The 19,706-nt window shown below is 44.2% G+C and overlaps 1 protein-coding gene across 2 annotated transcripts in view; it reads left to right on the top strand.

Moving 5' to 3' along the window:
• Positions 1-19,706, top strand: part of SPTLC2 (serine palmitoyltransferase long chain base subunit 2) — a 120,860-nt gene that overhangs the window by 94,001 nt on the left and 7,153 nt on the right. For both annotated transcript variants that reach the window (XM_073349295.1, XM_073349296.1), the window contains exons 10-11: positions 10,701-10,836; positions 12,319-12,448. In XM_073349295.1, the coding sequence (XP_073205396.1) occupies positions 10,701-10,836; positions 12,319-12,448 (266 nt within the window). The remainder of the gene's footprint in view (positions 1-10,700; positions 10,837-12,318; positions 12,449-19,706) is intronic.

Raw genomic sequence — 19,706 nt, 5'->3', positions numbered from 1 at the left:
AAATGCTGCTTTGAAATCTCTTGAAGAATTAACCAAAAATGTAAAGGATCTTAGGGGTATTTGTGTTGCACAGAAAGTCTTTCATTTAGATCCAGGCAGAAATGGTCACTAGTGTAGCATGAAAATAAAACTGTGCCCGTGTTCCTTTGCCCAGCTAGAGTTGGTTTACCACCCTCCCCGAGTGCAGCATTTGTCAATGATCTGTTTGTATACAACACAACATGCCTCTGATTCCTCCAGAAGCCTGGATGACGAAGTGTCGCATTGTTTAGAAGGGCAGAATTTGTGATTATTCCCCAGTAACAGCCCTGAAAGTGCAGGAGGCAAAAACAAATATGTCTGGATTGAACTAAAGGTCATGTGTGTGATAACACCCCTCAGAGCTAGTTCATCAGCCATTATAGCAGCTGGTTGGGACATTCCAAATGAGACCCTTTGTAGCAGAGAGAACCTTCTGCAATAAAATCTGGTTCTTTGGATTTATAGGGACGACTTTTTATAATAGAATGGGAAGAAGTAAAACTCAGACTCCTGACTTCATTGAAAAGTGTCTGCTTTTTCCCTTGTCAGTTGCAAAAGAACCTGGAGTGCTGTCTGTGCTAGTCTTAGAATCAACATCCTGCTCTAACGATATGCCCATCCTGGACTGGAAGGATTTACTTAAAAAACATTTTGTGGCAAATGGAGCAGGTGGTTGTCTTAGGCCTTGTCTACGCTATACAGTTTTGTCAACAAAACTGGAGGTGTACACTCTACAATGCTCCTTCCGCCAATGTAACTCCCCTGCTGTGACGACATAAAACTACCTCAGCAAGAGGCATAGGGCTTATGTCGGTGTAGTTAGGGCAACACAGTGTGTGTAAACACTGTGTTCCTTACATGGGCTATCGGCTCTCATTCTTCTCAATTTCACAGCTCCAGTGGAGCTATGAAATTAACAAGAAAGCCAGCTCCTGGACTGCTGCCCAGTCTCTGCTTCCAAGCCGAGCTACCACTTAGGCTCCCAGCTTGGGCTGCTGCCCATGCTCCCCGCGGTGAGGCCTGCTACCCTCAGGAGTCCTTGCTCCCCACCTGGAGCATGGCAGCCACCTGGACTTTGGAGGTGAGAAACCCCAGAAGGCTGCTTCCAGCTGGGAGTGTGGAAGCAAGAAGCCGGGGATGGGGGTAGCTGAGCTCCCAGTGGGGAGCTGCGTGGATCTGAGAGCCCTGGCTCTCAGTCCCCCACACTACCCCTCTTCAGTGGGTGGAAGTGCTCCTCATGAGGACGCACACCACCAACAGATGGAGGGTAGTGGGGACATCTGCCACTGCAGTAATGAATGCGGTGGCTGTAAGTCGACCTAACATAGATCATCTTATCTTATAGTGTAGCCAGAGCCTTAGGCTCCTGGCAATGCTACACACAAAGTTTGGACTATTCGTTTAAGCAAGAGCTTTGATGTTTTGAAGCACAATGACAGCTAAATAGATGGAAGCTCTTTTGTATACCCGTTTCATTGATCAACCCCATCATTCACCCATCATGATCACTGTGGAATCTTAGACTCCCCACCTGTTTAGTGCTGCCCATCTCTGTGCATCCTTCATTTGTCCTTAACTTTAGGCATGAGAGCTTCTGAGGGGTAGATGGGTACTTGAAAGTTGTTCTGTGACATATCCTTATTTCTCAGCCCAGGAGAAACTGACAACCAAATAATGCTGATTTACCGTGTACCAGCAGTGCTAGAGATGTATCATTCTCATGCTGCTTCAGACGGTGTATGCAGGATACGAAATGGATTCTCGTGAGAAGGTTTTGAGCTGCTCAGGATTTTAGAGGGGTGTTTAGCTCACTGTTTCAAGGTTGCTGCTTCCTATTTGTTTACATGATCCTTCTTATCCAGCCATCATCTGTGTCTTTATATGTCTTAAAAATATCAGAGTAAAAAGCCCATTCTTCCCCCCTTCCCCCCATACAAGTCATCTTTTGAGGCTTAAATAGAAGTTTGTAAAATTAGCATTAAAAGTGAAATAATAAGCACCAATTACTGGAAGAGGTGCATTGGAACAAAAAATGTCTTACCCTCATCTCTACCATCATTTCATCTATGGCACCTAGTAGCACTCTAGTACAAGTGCAAAGCTGTGCAGGCCTAAAGCAAGAGCAGGTCCGGTGCACAATGTATAGAGTTAGGTTGCTCACCACAGTGCTTATAAATGTCAGAACACTTATCTGGTGTTCCCAGGCCTGAAATGTTCCTGTAGGGTTGATAGAAGCCACCTTATACTGACAGTTCCATAAAGAATGGATTTGAGAGAGGCTCTTAACTGCTCAGCCACTGAAGCTGCTGTTATCATGGTGGTAGCCTGGGGTAGGAGAGGTGCTACTTCATGCTTGAGTACCACTTCTGCACTAAAGGTATCATGTGGCATCTGTCAACCAGAGTGGTGGCGATTTAAAGTGATGTACCTTGTCATCCAGGGCTCATGAAAGGTTGTTACAATCAAGGACATGGGTGTTTTCCCATCTAACTGCTATCTAGACACACTTAGCACATCTTAGCTCTCCAAACATGCATTTATTTTCATTCTCTTACAGCCTTGTTCTTATTTCTTATGTCTGCCGGATCCACAAAACCAATACCACCCAGCTCTGTAAGAGTTGAAGGCTGGATATAAAGGGAACATGCCCTTTAAATGGCATGTGACCTTTACTTATATGATACCTTGGCTGCCTAGCCCTTTGAAGATAGATGTGAACTTTACACTACATGATAATATTCAGATTGTTAGTATCAAGGGGTAGTAGTATCACTGAATTGTGAAGGAATTTTTTTGTGAGTGAAATGGGTTGTAAAAGGTAACAGAGGCAAAAGAGGAGTTAGTTGTTAACTTTAGGAAACCAAAGAGACAAGCTGGTTGTGACTTGAATCCCAAAGCAGATCTGTCAGTAGCTAATTTAATCCATTTACCATCCCCATGTAGTTTCATATCAGATGCCCTGATAAGGGGCTCCTAGTTTTCTTTTCTAGTCCTTTAAAGAATTCAGTTACATTGCCCCCTGAAGGTCACTGCATTCCAGTTCACCAGATTAAAGGATGTTAACATAACTGTTACACAGCTCCTCTGTGTGTGCAGACAATTGGCAGGGCAGTGTCTCAGCAGCTCTGATTTGAGCTGTCTGAAAAATGAAGTTAACCTTTGCCAAGAATTACAGCTGCTGGAAAGTTGCTGCCATCCCAGCATCTTCCTAGACCTGTAGTTGAGCATATACAGACAGAAGTCTGAGCTCCACAACTTATGGTCAGACTAGAGAGGCAAGTCTGACTGTTATGTACATAGCAGGATAACGCTGGATATGTCTGCACTGCAGCAGAAACCCAGGGGGAGTAGAATTTGAGTTAGCGGGCCCTGGGTTTGTTAACCTAGGGCTTGAGCATCTACACTCCTTTGTAATGTCAGGTTAGGAATTGTTGAACCCTAGGTCCCAACCTGCAGATCTAGCATCTACACTACATTATGTTGGCCCTAGTCTCACCACCCATATCTCAGATTCCCTAGCACCCACCCAAAATATGGGCACTCTAGCCTTGTGTTCAGGTGCAGTGTGGGAAAACTTGAGTCTCCAGAGGACAAAGTTGACCCATGGGATTGTAGGATACTTTTGGTAGACTGAGAGCATGAGTCCAGGCTGTCTCTACTCTGCAAAATAATAGGACTTGGATCTTGGGGCCCAGCTTGACTTAGGCTCAGACCCCCCACTCGTGGGACCCTGGATCTGAGCCCTGGCTTAGCACGATTTGTGTGTAGACAGAAGCGCAGTTAGGCTTGAGCCTGAATTGGAATGCTGAGCTTACATTGCAGTGTAGACATAGGATCTAGGGCCCTGCCTGTACAGTTGTTTATGCTGGTTTGTTTTCACTGAGGTTAGCAGCACTGGGAGCACTAGCGCTGAGAAATGTGCTGACTGCTGCCAGTCGTCAGCACTATGTTAATTTACATCTGCTCGGAGCATGGTTAAAGGACTCCATGCTTAAAATGGTGGTAGCAGCTGGCAGCCCAACCACTGGTGCTCCCAATGTTGCTAATGCCAATGTAGTTAAACCAGCATTTACTGTTGACAAAGCCAGAGTTGGGTGTGTTTTCTCTTAACCTTTTACATAGTACTCCAGTAGTGTACCTCCATTGCCTTTGAAAGCAATGTGGCATTTTAAGATAGAGCCAGGATACCAAATATCTTATGCTGAGGGAGGTAAAAACTACATGGAACTTTGGATGTAAAAGGACTAGGGGAACAGAAGCTCCAGGGTTTTAATCCTTGTTTGGCTGATGACTAGTCTTGGATTAGACATTTAACCTCACTGTTCCTCCATTTTCTTCATCTATAATGGGTGGCCAACCTGAGCCTGAGAAGGAACCAGAATTTACCAATGTACATAGCCAAAGAGCCACAGTAATAAGTCAACAGTCCCCCATCAGCTCCCCCTCCCCTGTTCCCAGCGTCTCCTTTCCATTGGCAGCCCTGCCAATCAGCACCTCCCCGCACCTCCCAATCAGCTGTTTTGTGGTGTGCAGGAGGCGGGGTGGGGGAGCCAGGGCATGGCAGGCTCAGGAGAGGGGAGGGGAAGGGGTGGAGTGGGGGCAGGGCCTGTGGCAGGGGCAGGGCTTGAGCAGTGAGCACCCCTCCCCCCCCCCCCCCCCCCGGCACATTGGAAAGTAGACACCTGTAGCTCCAGCCTCAGAGTCGGTACCTATACTAGGAGCCGCATATTAACTTCTGAGGAGCCGCATGTGGCTCCGGAGCCACAGGTTGGCCACCCCAATCTATAAAATGGCAAAGAATTGCTCCACAGCAGTGGTGGGAAGAGACTACTGGGTATCAATAAAATGCTTTGAAGCTTGAAAGCATAGTATAAGCATTAACTTTTAGCATCATGAGAGCCTTGAAAGAGTCCAGAGAAGAAAATAGCAAAGCAGCTATGGACTATAAATTAGGACTGAGATTTCAGGTTACGCTTTAGCCCGTGAGGCCTCCAATGATTAGAGAGGTGATGTGGGCATAAGTTATCTTGCTTCTTATTCATAGTAGTGAAAGTGGATATTTGTTTGAGGGGTTTTTTTAGTATACATACTAAAAATTTTGCCAAAAGGGGTGTGGCTGTGCGATATTATATAGGGACAGGGACCACTGCAGCTTTCTCTGAGAAGGTCCCAGCATAGCCTTCCTGTTCACCATAATTTGCCCTTTCGAACTGTCCCTGGAGAACCCTAACTTTTATTGCATACAGTGGGATTGGAAATATATGGATTAGCTCTCACCCTCCGTCAGGAACACTAACCTTCCACTGTTGTTGTAGATCTGCTCATTCAGACCTTACTGTGCAATCAGCATTAACTGAAATCAAGTTACTAGTGTTCAGGCTTGAGAAAGCTTAGAGAGATTCTGCGTTTAGGGGATCTGATTGGACTTGAGAGCTAATTACATGATAGGCTCAGTGTGTGAGGTTATGTCCCTGTTCTACAGGAGATGAGTGAGAAAGGGTGGAGGGAGTTATACACTTACACAGCACAAATTCTGGAGAGAGTGTTTTGAAAAAAAATGTTATTGGGGAAGGGAGGTGAAGACATTGTCCTTAGCTGGTGGTGGTGATTGTAGTTTAAAAACTCTGAAGCTAGCCTTTCATCGAAGGAGGAGTTGGGATGTAAAACACACTGATGTTTCACCCTTTATTTTTATATTTGGTTTTTGATTGTGGATGGAGTATTTGGCCTATTTTTGGCTTTGAACTACATACGGTATTAACCCATGTCACTCCAGGTCACATCAAACGAAATTTTTTCTCTTCCTGGCATGAGATGCGCCCCTTGGATGTCTCCTCTGCCATCTACTACAGAACACTGCTTACTAGAAAAGTAAGCAGAGCCCAGCCAGTCATCCACCACATACCACATTGAGGGGTTACTACTGCTACACTTGCTGTTTCAGCAGATGAAATTTGCACTCAGTAGAGACAAAGATATGGCATCACTTCTCCAAGAACTCTGAAAGACAGTGATCTGTAAGTTATACAGGGTAGACCTAGTAAATCTTACTATCCCAGTCTTATCACTGCCTTGGTATCTTCTCATGCTAAACAAATTAAAACATCAACTTGTCCTCCAAAACCATGGCAACCGTCTTGTTGGTGAGAGTGAGTGAAACTTCCTGTAGGCAAATTTAACTATATATTATACTCTATAATTGTTAGTACTTTAATTTCAAATAGGCATCCTTACATGTTGCTGTCAAATAGACTGATGTTTAGTCTAGACTGCCTATACAGACATATTTTCTGCATGCACTGGCTGTACCTTACGCAGCAAATGCCTCAGCACAGATTTGGTTGTATATATGGTTACTTGTAAAGAGCGGTTGAAGCCAGATACATATGTGAGTGAGAGTTTGCCTTTATGTTTCCAAGCTATACCTGGAGACTGTAAGCTCTGGGCTCCAGTGGCTTGGTATGGACGAGCTGTCATGTAAGCTTTAAGTGACCGTCGTGGCTGGTTGGGGAAAAATTGGACCTACCAAGATATGGTAGAGGGCAGGTATGTGCTAGGGTTGCCATTTTTGGTTGGATGTATTCCTGGAGGTTTCATCACATGATGTAATCTTTCATTAAAAATTAATTTTTAATTCCTGGAGACACCAGGGCAATCCTGGAGGCTTGGCAACCTTGGTACCTGAACAAACGTAGTGTGTGTCCCTCTGTTGAACCTTTTTGCCCTATTCTCATGAGCAGGCAGTGTGCTAACATTTACCAGAATGCTGTTCTGAATACTACTAACAACATAATGATAGGTTTCAGAGTAGCAGCCATGTTAGTATGTAGTCACAAAAAGAAAAGGGGTACTTGTGGCACCTTAGAGACTAACAAATTTAGTGAGCTACAGCTCACTTCATCGGATGCATTCAGTGAAATTTCCACTGAATGCATCCGATGAAGATGAAGTGAGCTGTAGCTCACGAAAGCTTATGCTCAAATAAATTTGTTAGTCTCTTAAGGTGCCACAAGTACTCCTGTTCTTTTTACTAATAACATAGCTGTTGTAAATAACATTCCCCATAGACACATTGTTCTGCTACACATGGTGGTGAATAAAGGAAAAATATATAGGATTGTAAAGTCCATTTATTCATATCTGAATACTGGTGACAGCAGAATTTTCAGAAGCCTTCTCAATCTATCATTACCTTTGTACACTCAGTAGCTAACCTCCCAGTGATCTGCTGCACACTATCTATCCATCGCACTGGTTGTCCCCTATAATGATGACCCAGCACCATTCCTTCCATTATAACTTTCTCAGGTTATTCCACCTCTGTGCCTGATGTAACCGGGGTACGTAAGTTTGGGCTTGCTGATTTCTGAGAGCAGGGGTCCACTCCTGTCCAATAATTTTATATTTTTATAAAACATATTCATCTTTTCTATCCAGGAGATACACAAGAGTCTTCAAACACCACATCTCAAATGCTTTGGTTTTCTTCTTGTTAGCAGCATTAGTTTCCCAGGATTCACATCCATAAGTTGCTATGGAAAAGAAATTTAAGCTTTTCTCCAATCTAACCGTCATACATTTCAAGATGCCACAATTTTCCCACAGTTTCATAAGGGAGGCCATGGCTGTGGGAGTCATCCCTAGTGCTCTGATTTGAGAGGCCTTCTAGGCTGGATGTGTGTGAGCCCAGATAACTAAATTCATCTACAGCTTGACTGTGTTAATCGTGATGTCCGCTTGCATCCTTTTATTGATTGTGTCAACGAATGTGCATTTCATATTCCTCGCTAGCTGTTTTTACAGACTCCCAGCATTTGTTGCATTGCATCAGCAGTTGCAGCAAGAGTGTTGTATCAGCATATCTGCGGTTAGTTTTAAGAAGTGTCCACCAATGGAAATCTGAGCTCCTTTCACTTTATCAAAACCTTCCAGGGCTTCTCATAATAAATTCTCTGTATATATTGAAGAGACTTGGGGACAGAAATACACCCTTGTCTCACAGCCTGCCCAATGAAAAACCACTTGCTGTTGCTCAGTGTTGTTTGTACCATGATCTGTTGTTGACCGATGCAACTGGTGATGACTTCAATGAGATGCTTTCAAATCCACCTATCTGCCAGTAACCTCCAGAGACCGTCATGTCAGACGGTATCAAATAGTTCAGAATAGTCAATGAGACGTGTTATCAGTGGGTTATTGTGCTTCCTGCATCTTTCAGTGTTATAACTGATATTTGCTATTTTATTACATAGGCCTTGTCCCTCTCTGAAACCAGCTGTTGTTGTGTTGGTGGTGGCTCTATCCTTCACTTTGTGATCCTGAATTATGTAGAGCAGCATTTCACTCACGTGTGATATCAGGGAGATGGTGCTGAAGGGAATAGAACAGCCTGCAGTAACTTCCTTTGGTAAGGGCAGAAAGATTCCTTTCGTCCAGTCATCTGGCCAGTTTCCAGTCATCCATACGTTAAAGCAAATTTTCCACATGAGTTCAATACCATGATCACCAATTACCTTTCAGCAATTGTGCTGGTACGTTATCTAGCCATGGTGCTTTCCCAGGCTTCGTTTCCATAATAGCTGACACCACTGCCTCTCATAGGGTTGATGGCTCCAGCTCTGTACTCGTTCCTATTGTCCTGTGTTGTAAGTGGTTCTGAGGCATACATATTGGCACAGTAATCTCTCTACCTGCATTTGATGATATCACTTTCAATAAGAACTCTGCCATCATGATCTTTTATTATACTCTCTCGCAGGAAAATCTTTAGTAAGAAGTCTGACCAGTATACTATGGGTAGGCCCCTACCAAATTCATGGCCATGCGAAAACGCATCCCGGACCATGAAATCTGGTCTTTTATGTGCTTTTACCCGATACTAAACAGATCTCACAAGAGAGACCAGCATTTCTCAAATTGGGGGTCCTGACCCAAAAGGGAGTTGCAGGGGAGTCACAAGGTTATTTTAGGGGGGTTGTGGTATTGCCACCGTGACTTCTGGGCTGCCGTCAGAGCTGGGGAGCTGGAGAGCGGCGGCTGTTGGCCAGGCACCGCACTCTGAAGGCGGCACCCCGCCACCAGCAGTGCAGAAGGAAGGGTGGCAATACCATGCCGTCCTTACTGGTGCGCTGCTGCTGCTGCCGTTGGCTCTGCCTTCAGAGCTGGGCTCCTGGCCGGCAGCTGCCACCCTCCAGCTGCCCAGCTCCCAAGGCAGCGCAGAAGTCAGGATAGCCCCCCCCCCACACACACACACAATAACCTTACAATAACCTTGCGACCTCCCCCTCCCCCACAACTCCTTTTTATGTCAGGACCCCTATAATTACAACACTGAAATTTCAGATTTAAATAGCTGAAATCATGAAATTTATTAATTTTTTTAAATCCTGTGATCATGATATTGACCAAAATGGACCAAGAATTTGGTATAGCTCTAACTATTGGGGAGAGGGCAGTTGCCCTGACTTTGTGACTTTTTTTGGAAGGGGTCTCTAGGAATATAATTCTAATTTTAAATTGAAACCCTCATTTGGGATTGTTGGTAGAGAACATTTCAGAAACCAGAAAGATATCATAAAGTCACTTAAGACTGCATACTATCAGTATAAAATATGGGGTATTATTTAGACCGTGGCATTCTGAAGACAGTATCCTTTCAAAGGATTTGTGTAGCAGAGAAATTTGATGTATTTTTTTGGGTGGGAGACTTGTGATATGTGGGAAGCGGGGAGGGGTACTGAGCTTTGGAGTAGAAGGTCTGATCATTTCAATGTGTAGGCACACATACGAGTCTGTTTGAGAGACCAGGATATGTGCAGATGTAACTGCAGTGTACAGGAGTTGAGTAATGTAACAGCACGCTCATAATGTGCAGCAAGAATGGAGAAAAAAATATCTGAAGCTATCTTCAAAAGCCTTGTGTCAGGTTTCAGGAGCTGAACTTGCTCATGTTATGGATACATCTGACAGAAGCTTGAAAGTATTCCTCTGTAAGCATGGCTTTGGATTTTCAAATCTCAGTCCATCTGCAACCCTGCATTTCAAGTCAGAGGTTGAACTTTCAGTTTGTTCTGCTGTAATGGTAAGTTCAGAAAATAAAACCTTAAACAAACTAAGTTTTGGTTTGCGTGCTTACCTTATAGCTGTCTTTTTATCTTGTGCCTCTTTGACTTCAGCATATTGGCAAAGGGTAGCAATATTGTCTCAGTTGATCAGTTTCTTTACTGAATTCTCTTTCACAAATTCACTAACTCTGCTTTGTTGTTGTGGATTTGCCAGTGAGCCATGGTCTACTGGCATGAATCTTTTATAGGAGCGTGTGATTACCCATGTTCCAGACAATCTCAGTACAAACCTAATTATTATGGAAGAATTAAGGAATCATTTAAACTCTTGCAGCTCATAAAAGGGTCATCTGTTGTCCATTCTGCAGCAGTGTAGCCAGAAAATAGAGTAATCTTGGCCGTGTTAAAGGGAACTCTGAGGAAGGAGATACTGCAAACAATTGCTGGTTGCAGTTCAAATTTTAAATAACTTTGCAGTTTAGTTAACACTTTTATATACAAAGCTGGTCCAAATATGTTCATAATAGAGATGGCACAAGACTAACTACAGTTATGTGGTACATGTGATCTATGGTGGTCATTTTGCTCATGGTTTTTCCTTCATTTTTTTTCCAGGCAAGGAATGTGTGCAGCAGTTGGCAGAGAACACCAGGTATTTCAGGAGGCGGCTGAAGGAGATGGGTTTTATTATCTATGGAAACGAAGATTCTCCAGTTGTGCCTTTGATGCTGTACATGCCAGCAAAAATTGGGTAGGTTCAGTGGAGAAAATTCCCCATCCATCCACTTGACCCAGACTTGTTAGGAAGCTGGCTTTTTTTCCTGGTCTCTGTGCCTACTGCATGTAGAACTGCCAGAGACATGTAGAATACTGCCATGTTCTACAAGTGCTCAGGAAGCTCTCTTCGTCTTGGTTTATACTTGGAAAGAAGCATTTGAGAGAATGACATTTAGAGGTATTTTTTGGCCTATGAGCAAAAGGGAGAGGAGTAAACTCCAAACTGTAGGCAAGATTTGGTTTTGTGTTGCTCTTGGGATTCAGATATGGGACTAAGGGGGACATGCAGCTAAGAGATGAGGTGAGATCTGGTAGAAATGGAAGCCACTCCTGGGCGTGATGTGATGGTCACAGAACCACATGCGGGAGGTACCAGGTTCTGAAGTGGTTTTGGTCTCAAACGGATAGTCCCTCGATTTACAGCTTTTTAGGTCATACTTTTTTGGGGGCCTTGTGCTGGGAATGTTTACATTAGAGAGGATATGAATAAGAGGCTATCAGAGATGTACACAGAATAACAAATGGTACAGAGAAGGTGAATGGGTAAATAGGAACATCCCCATTCTCCTAATTCAAGAACAAAGGGGAATTCCATGAAATTGAAGGGCAGCAAATTTAAAACCACTTAAAAGGAAGTACATTTTACACAGTGCATAAGTCCATGAAACTCATTGCGAGTTGAGGCCAAGAGCTTAGTACAGTACAAAGAAGGGTTAGATTTTTTATATGGATTGTGGAAACTTTCACAGTTACATTAGGATTATAAACCCTCATGCCTCTGGGGTATAAGACAGCCACTATCTGACAAGGATTAGGAATGAATTTTCCTTATGGGAAGGTATTCCCTGTCTGTCCATTATGGAGATTCTTGCACCTTCCTCTGAAGAATCTAGTTCTGGCCACTGTCTGGCATACTGTCAATTGTCGATCTAGTCTGCTACCTAGTCAAGAATGGCAATTGCTAGGTTCTTATGAGCACTTTTGAGCAGATGCCACAGCGTACCTTAATTGCATTACATTGGTGAAAACAATCCTTTTTTGAAACTGCAGAGGCTTCTGCTTCAGGGATAGGCAGCAGGGGGGAATTCCTCTTATAGTCAGACTCTGGAGTGTAAGTCCTTGTTTTCCATCAGAAAGATTTTCAAGCTTAGGTTACAAATCCATTTAGAAGCAGCCCACTAAAAGACCAGCTCCTGCCAAATATAATCTTTCAGCTTTGTTAGAACTTAATACAGTGAAACCTTTCTGGGAAGACCACCTCTGGACTGAACAAAAGAAGCCTTTGTGAGCAGGCATTCTACCTCAAAGAGAAGGCAGTGGAAAGTCAGAACTGCAGCCTGTCAGGCACGCTTCACCAAAGGCCTGTGTGGTTTAGTGTACTGAGACCTTTACGCTGCTGCTCTGTCTCTGCTTCTTCAGTATCACTCTCAACATTCCTCATTGCTTTCTCTTGCAGTGCATTTGGGCGTGAGATGCTGAAGCGAAAGATAGGTGTCGTGGTTGTGGGTTTCCCTGCCACCCCAATCATCGAATCCAGAGCCAGATTCTGTGTGTCTGCAGCTCATACCAAAGAGATGCTTGATACTGTAAGTGTCTGATCTTGTCTTCCTCTCATCCATGTCTGTACCTTCTCTAAACAGAGACGGCATTTGGCTGTTGGTTTTTGCAAGCTGGTTCTGTGTTCGGCACACAAGCCAAACAAGTATTCATAGCATCACAGAAACTAGAGATGAAAAAGATTTCCCTCTGGACAATACGTGGTTGTCTATGGTACATATTCTAGGGCTTTCCTCAGTACGTTTTTAAATGAGCCAGCTAACACTCTGTCCATCACTTCCCTTGAGAGAACTCCCCTTCCTCTCTTAAAAGGCGGTAATTTGTGTGTAATGGATAGTTAAGAACACAAGGGCAAGTGCTTGTTCCTTCTAGCCTTAGACTTGGAAGTTAGAGCTGGAAAAGACGGACTAGCTAATCGGGGCCCAGGAGTGCAGTGTTGTTGACATCAGGACATTACGTACCACTAGATATTCCTGGAGGGAATTCTACACCACTGTGCGCACACCGAATTCATGTCCCCCAGGAGACTTCTTTGTTTCCATGCAGAAAAATTATTTTCTGACAGAGAAGTGAAACGGAAGCCTCAAGAGCGGTCATGCACCCTTCCCCAGTAGTGTGGGCACATCATTTTAGGTGCCTGGAGCAGCTGGTGAAGAGGTAAATCACTGCAGGGGGACAGGGCTGGGGACACCCTGGCCTGTGGCTCCTACCCTGCACCAGGCTTAGCTACTAGTCCCAGATGGGATGAGGATGGGGGAGGACAGGACTTGCTCTTCCCCTGCAAGCAGCAGCTGAAGCTGGGTCAGACCCACTCCGCAAAAACCTCCCTCAGCTGCAGGAAGCTCTCCCTCCCCCTCCCCTCCCCCCCCCGCCCCCATCTTTCCTCAACTGTGGGGGAAGGGGTCACTGTATTAGGAGCTGCTACCCCATCCTCCCAGCCCCCATGCATCCAGATCCTCCCACCAAGCCCCTCTTGCCCAAACCCCCACTCTGCTGAGCCTCACCCCCTGCATCTGGACCCCCCGTGCACCCAGGGGCCTCCTCCCTCTTGTGGAGCCCCACCTCTGCTGCACCTGGACCCCCCGCTGACCCCTGCACCATCCCAACGAGCCCCCCCACACCTGGACCCCCACCTCACTGAGCTCCAACTAGCTGTACCCAAATTCACACCCCACTAAGCCCCACTTTTCCAGCACCCGGACCCCCTGCCAAGCCCCATACTCCACACTGACCCCCCACACACACCAACTCCAACCACCTTCACCTTGACACTCCTACACCCCCCACCCCCAGTGAGGCATCCAGATTTTCACTCACTCACTCACTCTGAGCCACCTGCGCCCAGATTTCCTGACATAGAAATCCCTCACACCACACCTGGATCCCTCCACACTTGGAGCTTGCCAGGCTGTACCCGGCACAGAGGGGCGGGGCCTCGGGGTGTTCCTGGGGTAGGCCCAGCCCTTGTGCAGTGTCAGGGTCTGGTGCAGCCTCACTGCTGAGTCTGTTTCCCAGGGGGGCTGCAGGGTGATCTCCCACCTTCATGCCTATGCTCCCCACTGCCATGCTGGAGCCTTCACATTTATTTATTGACAAATAAAATTTGCAGAATTCCCTGAGGAGTAACTGGAGTTAGAACTGTCACCCTTGCTAAAGCCTCAGAGGTGAAGGATTGAACACTGTCCTCAGATGTCCTCAGAACACAGTCCACCTGCACGTTGGCAGGTGATGGAGGACTGCTCCGTTGCACCTATTGTGGTGACTAAATTTATTTCAACAGATAGTTGTTTAAGCTTGTTGTCTTTGAAGGACAGGCACACTGTATGTAACCCAGTCCAAGGCTATGTCAAAGCTCCCAATGTTCTGCAGACTCCCTGCTTCATGGTGTGGTTCCATTAAAGCTTTCTAGGAGCTTCATAAAGTGATAACTCAAGTGATGCTTTTCCCTTTGTACTGAACCCAGTACCTCAGAATGGCTCTAGGAGGCGCTGTGCTGCTGGAGTTACTCTTTTCCCAGGAAACTCTTTTGGGAGCTCCTCCTAAGCACTATCTCCTATTTTCTTTGGGAGAGAAGGGGAACTGGTGGGCAAGGCACTCGAGATCACATCTCTGTGGCTAGAGACGTGTAGAGTCAGAAAGCAGGAGAATATTTAAACACACACGGTTTAGACAGCTTAGTCAGGTCACTAGCATATACCCCGTAACTGTATTGATGGATTATAGCCAACTGCGTTGTCTCAGAAGTGTCCAAATACGAGTAGGTAGTAACAGTTCTATATAGTGTAATAGACAGGAGTTGGCAGGTGAGCTGACAGTTTCCAATGTGTTGTCAAAAACCAAGAGCCTACCACCACAGCACCTTTAGATCAGCAGCTGAGAATTCAACTTGTTTGGTTTTTGTCTTTGCTAGGAAACTAATAAAACAGAATGGTATAAGTCATGTATGTGTACACACAATGCATAAATGAATGTGCAATTTTATAGCAAGCTTAGATTCAGTTATCTTTCCTCACCACAGTTACTTATTCAATAAAGGATTTACTGCACTATGCGTCACTGATCAGACTCATCCCCTTACAATTATTTAATCAACTAGGCAAACAGAATGACATGCATACAAGTCACCCAAGTGACCACAGTCTCTTAGGCCTTGTCTACACTATAGGGGAAATTCGATCTAAGCTACGCAATTTGAGTTAAGTGAATAGCATAACTCAAATTGACGTAGATCTACTTACTGCGGGGTCCACACTACTCAGTGTTGATGGGAGAGCAATCTGCAGACGATCCCCTGGTAAGTGCAGACAAGCCCTTACAGCTGGTCTACACTGGGAACTTACATTGGCATAGCTACGTCACATAAAGGTGTGGAAAAATCCACATCATAGTTAAGCCTACCTAACCCTCGTCAACAGAAGAATTCTTCCATTGACCTATCTACCACCTCTCAAGGAGATGGATTACCTAGGCCAGTGGTTTTCAACCTTTTTTCATTTGTGGACCCCTACAAATTTTCCAGTGGTGGTGCGGACCCCTTTAGAAATCTTAGACAGTCTGCAGACCAAGTTGAAAAGCATTGTAAGTTGACAGGAGAACACCTCCTGTCAGCATAGGTAGTGTCTGTACTGAAGCGTTTCAAGTGTAGACAAGGCCTTACTCTGTCTCTCAATTCTACACTGTCTGTTGTCTCCTCCTGTTGTCTTAATTTAGAGTAAGCACTTTGGGATGAGGTGTCCATCTATTTGTTTTCTCAAGTATGCTTATGATGCTATTATAAATGAATAAATAGTACTGTACCCTTTCCATTCAAAACAAAACCATGCTCCTCTGTTGTAAGCATACTTTTCTTCTACCATCCTGTTCACTAGTAGCATTCCAACTGGCCAAAGAATATTTCAAATCTTATTTTTTCTCATGTTTATTTTTAACTATTAATATAGCCAATAATAGTAATAACGCTTTATATAGAACTTCTCCAAAAATAACCAGGTGCTTCAATTTAGAGGAAATTATTAAGGCCTGGTCTAAACTGGGGGGGATCAATCTAAGTTACGCAACTTCAGCTACGTGAATAACATTGCTGAAGTCGACGTACTTAAACCTACTCACTGCAGCATCTTCGCTACGGTGAGTTGACTGTTGCCACTCCCCCGTCGACTCTATCTGCGCCTCTCGCAGCACTGGAGTACAGAAGTCAATGAGAGAGCGCTCGGGTCGATTTATCGTGTCTAGATTAGACGCAATAAATCAACCCCTGCTGGATCGATCTCTGCCCGCTGATCCGGCAGGTAGTATAGACATACCATTTGTCTTATTGTGTCTTTTCTGATGTAGAGGGGGAGTTTGGTAGCAAACAGCCATCAGAGGTTAAGCACTGGCTGCTGGATCTGATCCCTCTCTAACTGATTGCAAAAATACCAAAGAAATATTGAATCTGTGATAGAATTGGGGAGGGCTAGCAGGGGGCTTGTCAGAGCTGAGGCTGGAGAGGGAAATTGGGTAAAGTCTACACTTATATGCCTGGAGCTACCAGTTCTATTATCCGGACACTTTCCTAAACAAATTTCACCTAATGTTGGAAGCTTGTATGAGGGAGGCTTAACTTATAAATGATGATTTATAATGATGATTCCCTTTTCTTATTAAATAAACCCACACAATGGGCAGCAGTTCTCTGTTACAATTTATAATTGTTTTATGTAAATAAAATTTCCTTGCCTGAAAATATTTGGCTCTGGATTAGAGCAAAGTCCCTCCTAACCTGCATCCCTGTGGGCTGGTGCTTTCTTTTCAGTGATGAAAAATATATTACACTTTCCTGAAGTCAGAGTTCACCAGTGCTGTTTCCTTTGTAGTCTTTGCTAGTGACATGATTCTTTTTGTTTAAAATTAATAAAATCCTAAATCTGAGTTCAAGAATAACAGTTCTTTCAACAGAAATTCAACCTTAAATTGTTTCCATATGGGGCCTTTCGTTAAAGCTCTGGTAAAACATGCCCACTATTATACTGAAGTCCAGCTTCTTCCAGGCTTGTCATTCCCCCAAATTTTGGAGCGGATAGTCTCTTGCTGCCAGATATAACAAGCATGAGGGGCCATTGTTTAAAGAAACAAAAACTTGAAATATTGATCCAGGAAGGTAAATCTTGTAGAAATACATTAACCCTTCCTGCGAACACCATTCTCAAGAACAGGAGATTTGGACTAGACAATCTCACAATTAGAATATTAATCCTACGTATGGAATTAGTGGATCTCTCATGGAACGGTTGAGTATATCTGTATAAACAAACTTAAGCTTCAAGCACCATTATGTACAGTAATACTAACCCCAGAAGTTCAGAAATCATGAGCTTGGCCCAGAAATCATGACTTAAACCAAAAAACCTTGTCTTTTAAAGTTTCTTCTAACTTTTGAACTCGTCTCATACGTACTAGGGGATGAGCAAATAGCATTGCTTACTCTTGCAAAACTACATTAAGGTGACTTTGGCTCTGGCTGCAGAAGTCCTTGGTAGAGGACCCAACTGAGATCGGGGCCCCATTGTGCAAGGCAATGTAAAAATGTGTAGAAAGGCAGTCCCTCCCCCAGAGAGATCGGTCTAATGCAAAGCATGATAGTGAGTTTGTGATATGAGATCTGGAATTTGGATTAATCAAACTCCTCTCATATAGGGGCCATCAAACATCCATTAGATGGGAACAACTTCAGTCCCTGCTGGGCTGGCCAGGGTTCAATAGGGACCTGCAGGTGAAAAGCTAGGTAGTTCATTTCCACTGCCCTAAGGTGTCCAGTCCCCCATAGCACTAATATTACATCTTGGAGGATGAGGCTTGCTTCCTGGAAAGATATGTTTATTAAATCAAGTTTTGATCACTTTGGAGCTTACACAAGCAGTGTTGTCTATTCAGAACACCAGCAAAATCTGCCGCTGTGCTCTTAAAGGGATAGCTCCCATTTTTGTCTAATTGTTAACTTCCCCATCTCGGTCTGCTAGGTTTTGTTGTAGGGTCTTTGGGACATGGACTGTCTTTTTGTTCTGTTTGTACAGCACCTAGCACAATGGGGTCCATGACTGGGGCTCATGTGCATTTTGATAATATAAATAACCAAATCAAAATAAGAATGCATCAGTAAAACATTAGCACAACATGCAAATTCACTTCTAAATATTTTTTTTAATATAAAACAATTACAGTAACTATTCTAGTGTCCATACACTTAATATTTATACTTGTGTATTTTTCACCGCCTCATGGGGCACTAACAGAGCTTGAATCTACAGATCCTCTACACAGACCTCTCTGTGGACCAGCCCATACAGGATTACACAACTGTATGTGAGACAGAAATGGAACATTGGGCATCAGGATTCCTGGGTTTTGTTCCTGCTCTGGAAGTAGATTATGGTCAAGGGGTTACAGAGCATAGCCAAATGTAACAGCACTCCAACTTGGGTTGTTTGGAGATTGGGCATAGACCTCTTGATGTAAAAAGCAGGAGCCTGTGCCTTCGAGCACCAGGTCTCGAAGCATGAAAGCAGTAGCAGAGGCATAAACCTCTGTATGTGGTCTGACCACCAGTGGGTAACACTGAACCCCAGTTAGTGTGGGTGACATAAGTGCCTCATTTGGCATGTTTCTTCTGAAAGGCAGTGTAGCAACATGAGTGAGAGTTAGGTGGGCATGCATGCACACACTTCTTCCCCAAAATCCTGTGAAGGCAGGAGCTCTTCCTGGGGCCAAAAATCACATTACTCACGAGCTGGTGGCATTGTGTTGCCTTGAGGGCATAGGTGCAATCTGAGACAGTATTGCAAATCTGTGGGGGAACTTGCCCTTCCAATGATGAGCCCACAACCTGAGCGCCTAGCTGTTTGTTTGGGAACCGTTCAGGTTCATCCATTCATGCATTCCAAATGGCCAAATTATATGTAAGATTCCACACCCAGCCTTGACTCTTGCTGTTAGACTAGCATGGCTTTCCCAGGAATATTTCAGGTGAGGTCCATCCACTTTGCCATCTTTCAGTGGCAGAGGCATGATCTGGGGGATGTGGCTAATAAAGAATCAGATTCTTCTAAGGAGCCACGCACTCCTCTTATGCTGCACAAATAAAAATATTTTATTGAATGTAAAGCCTGAAGTAAATATCTATTTTTACTTGAGAGCTTCAATCTGTCATAGCAGCAGATCCGTTATCTATTCCGCTGAGCCATTATGTCTGCTATGCAAAGGTTGTCATGTTTGGATGCCTGAGCAAGTTAACATAGATGTGCTTTGATGATTTAGTCTTTAGACCCCAGGTGCTGCCTGTTTCAGTTAGTATTGTAAAGATTCTTTGCTGCAGAGTTGCATATTGTTATGCCATGTTAAGTCTTTGAACCAAAAAAAAAAAAAAAATCTTCGTCCAATTCTAAAATTTGAGACTGATTTTGATTCTCCCTCCCCCGACTGACATTTTTACCTTTAATTCAAAGTCTTTTGAACCATTGGCTTGATTGGCCAGCAACATGTCTTCATCACTTATCCTGATTCTATCCATGTCACCTGGGAAAAAGCTGTCCTTTGCTAATTTGCCTCGTTTATGTAAACTGGTGCAATTTAAAATATAGACAAGGCCTGATGGTGTTGTATAGTGCACATGGCACTAGTGACTAGTATCATGAGGGAAAGTCTTCAGTATAATAGATTCTCTTCTTAGGGAGGGTCTGTTTTGATGACTCTAAGGTAGGGTTGCATGTGATGCTAAAAAATTCACTCCAGTCAGTGGTGACCAAAAATCAT

The sequence above is a fragment of the Lepidochelys kempii genome, chromosome 6 (genome assembly GCF_965140265.1).
Source record: "Lepidochelys kempii isolate rLepKem1 chromosome 6, rLepKem1.hap2, whole genome shotgun sequence".
NCBI lineage: Eukaryota > Metazoa > Chordata > Testudines > Cheloniidae > Lepidochelys > Lepidochelys kempii.
The sequence above is the reverse complement of the archived record's forward strand: the minus strand, read 5'-3'. Positions and strand labels throughout refer to the sequence as shown.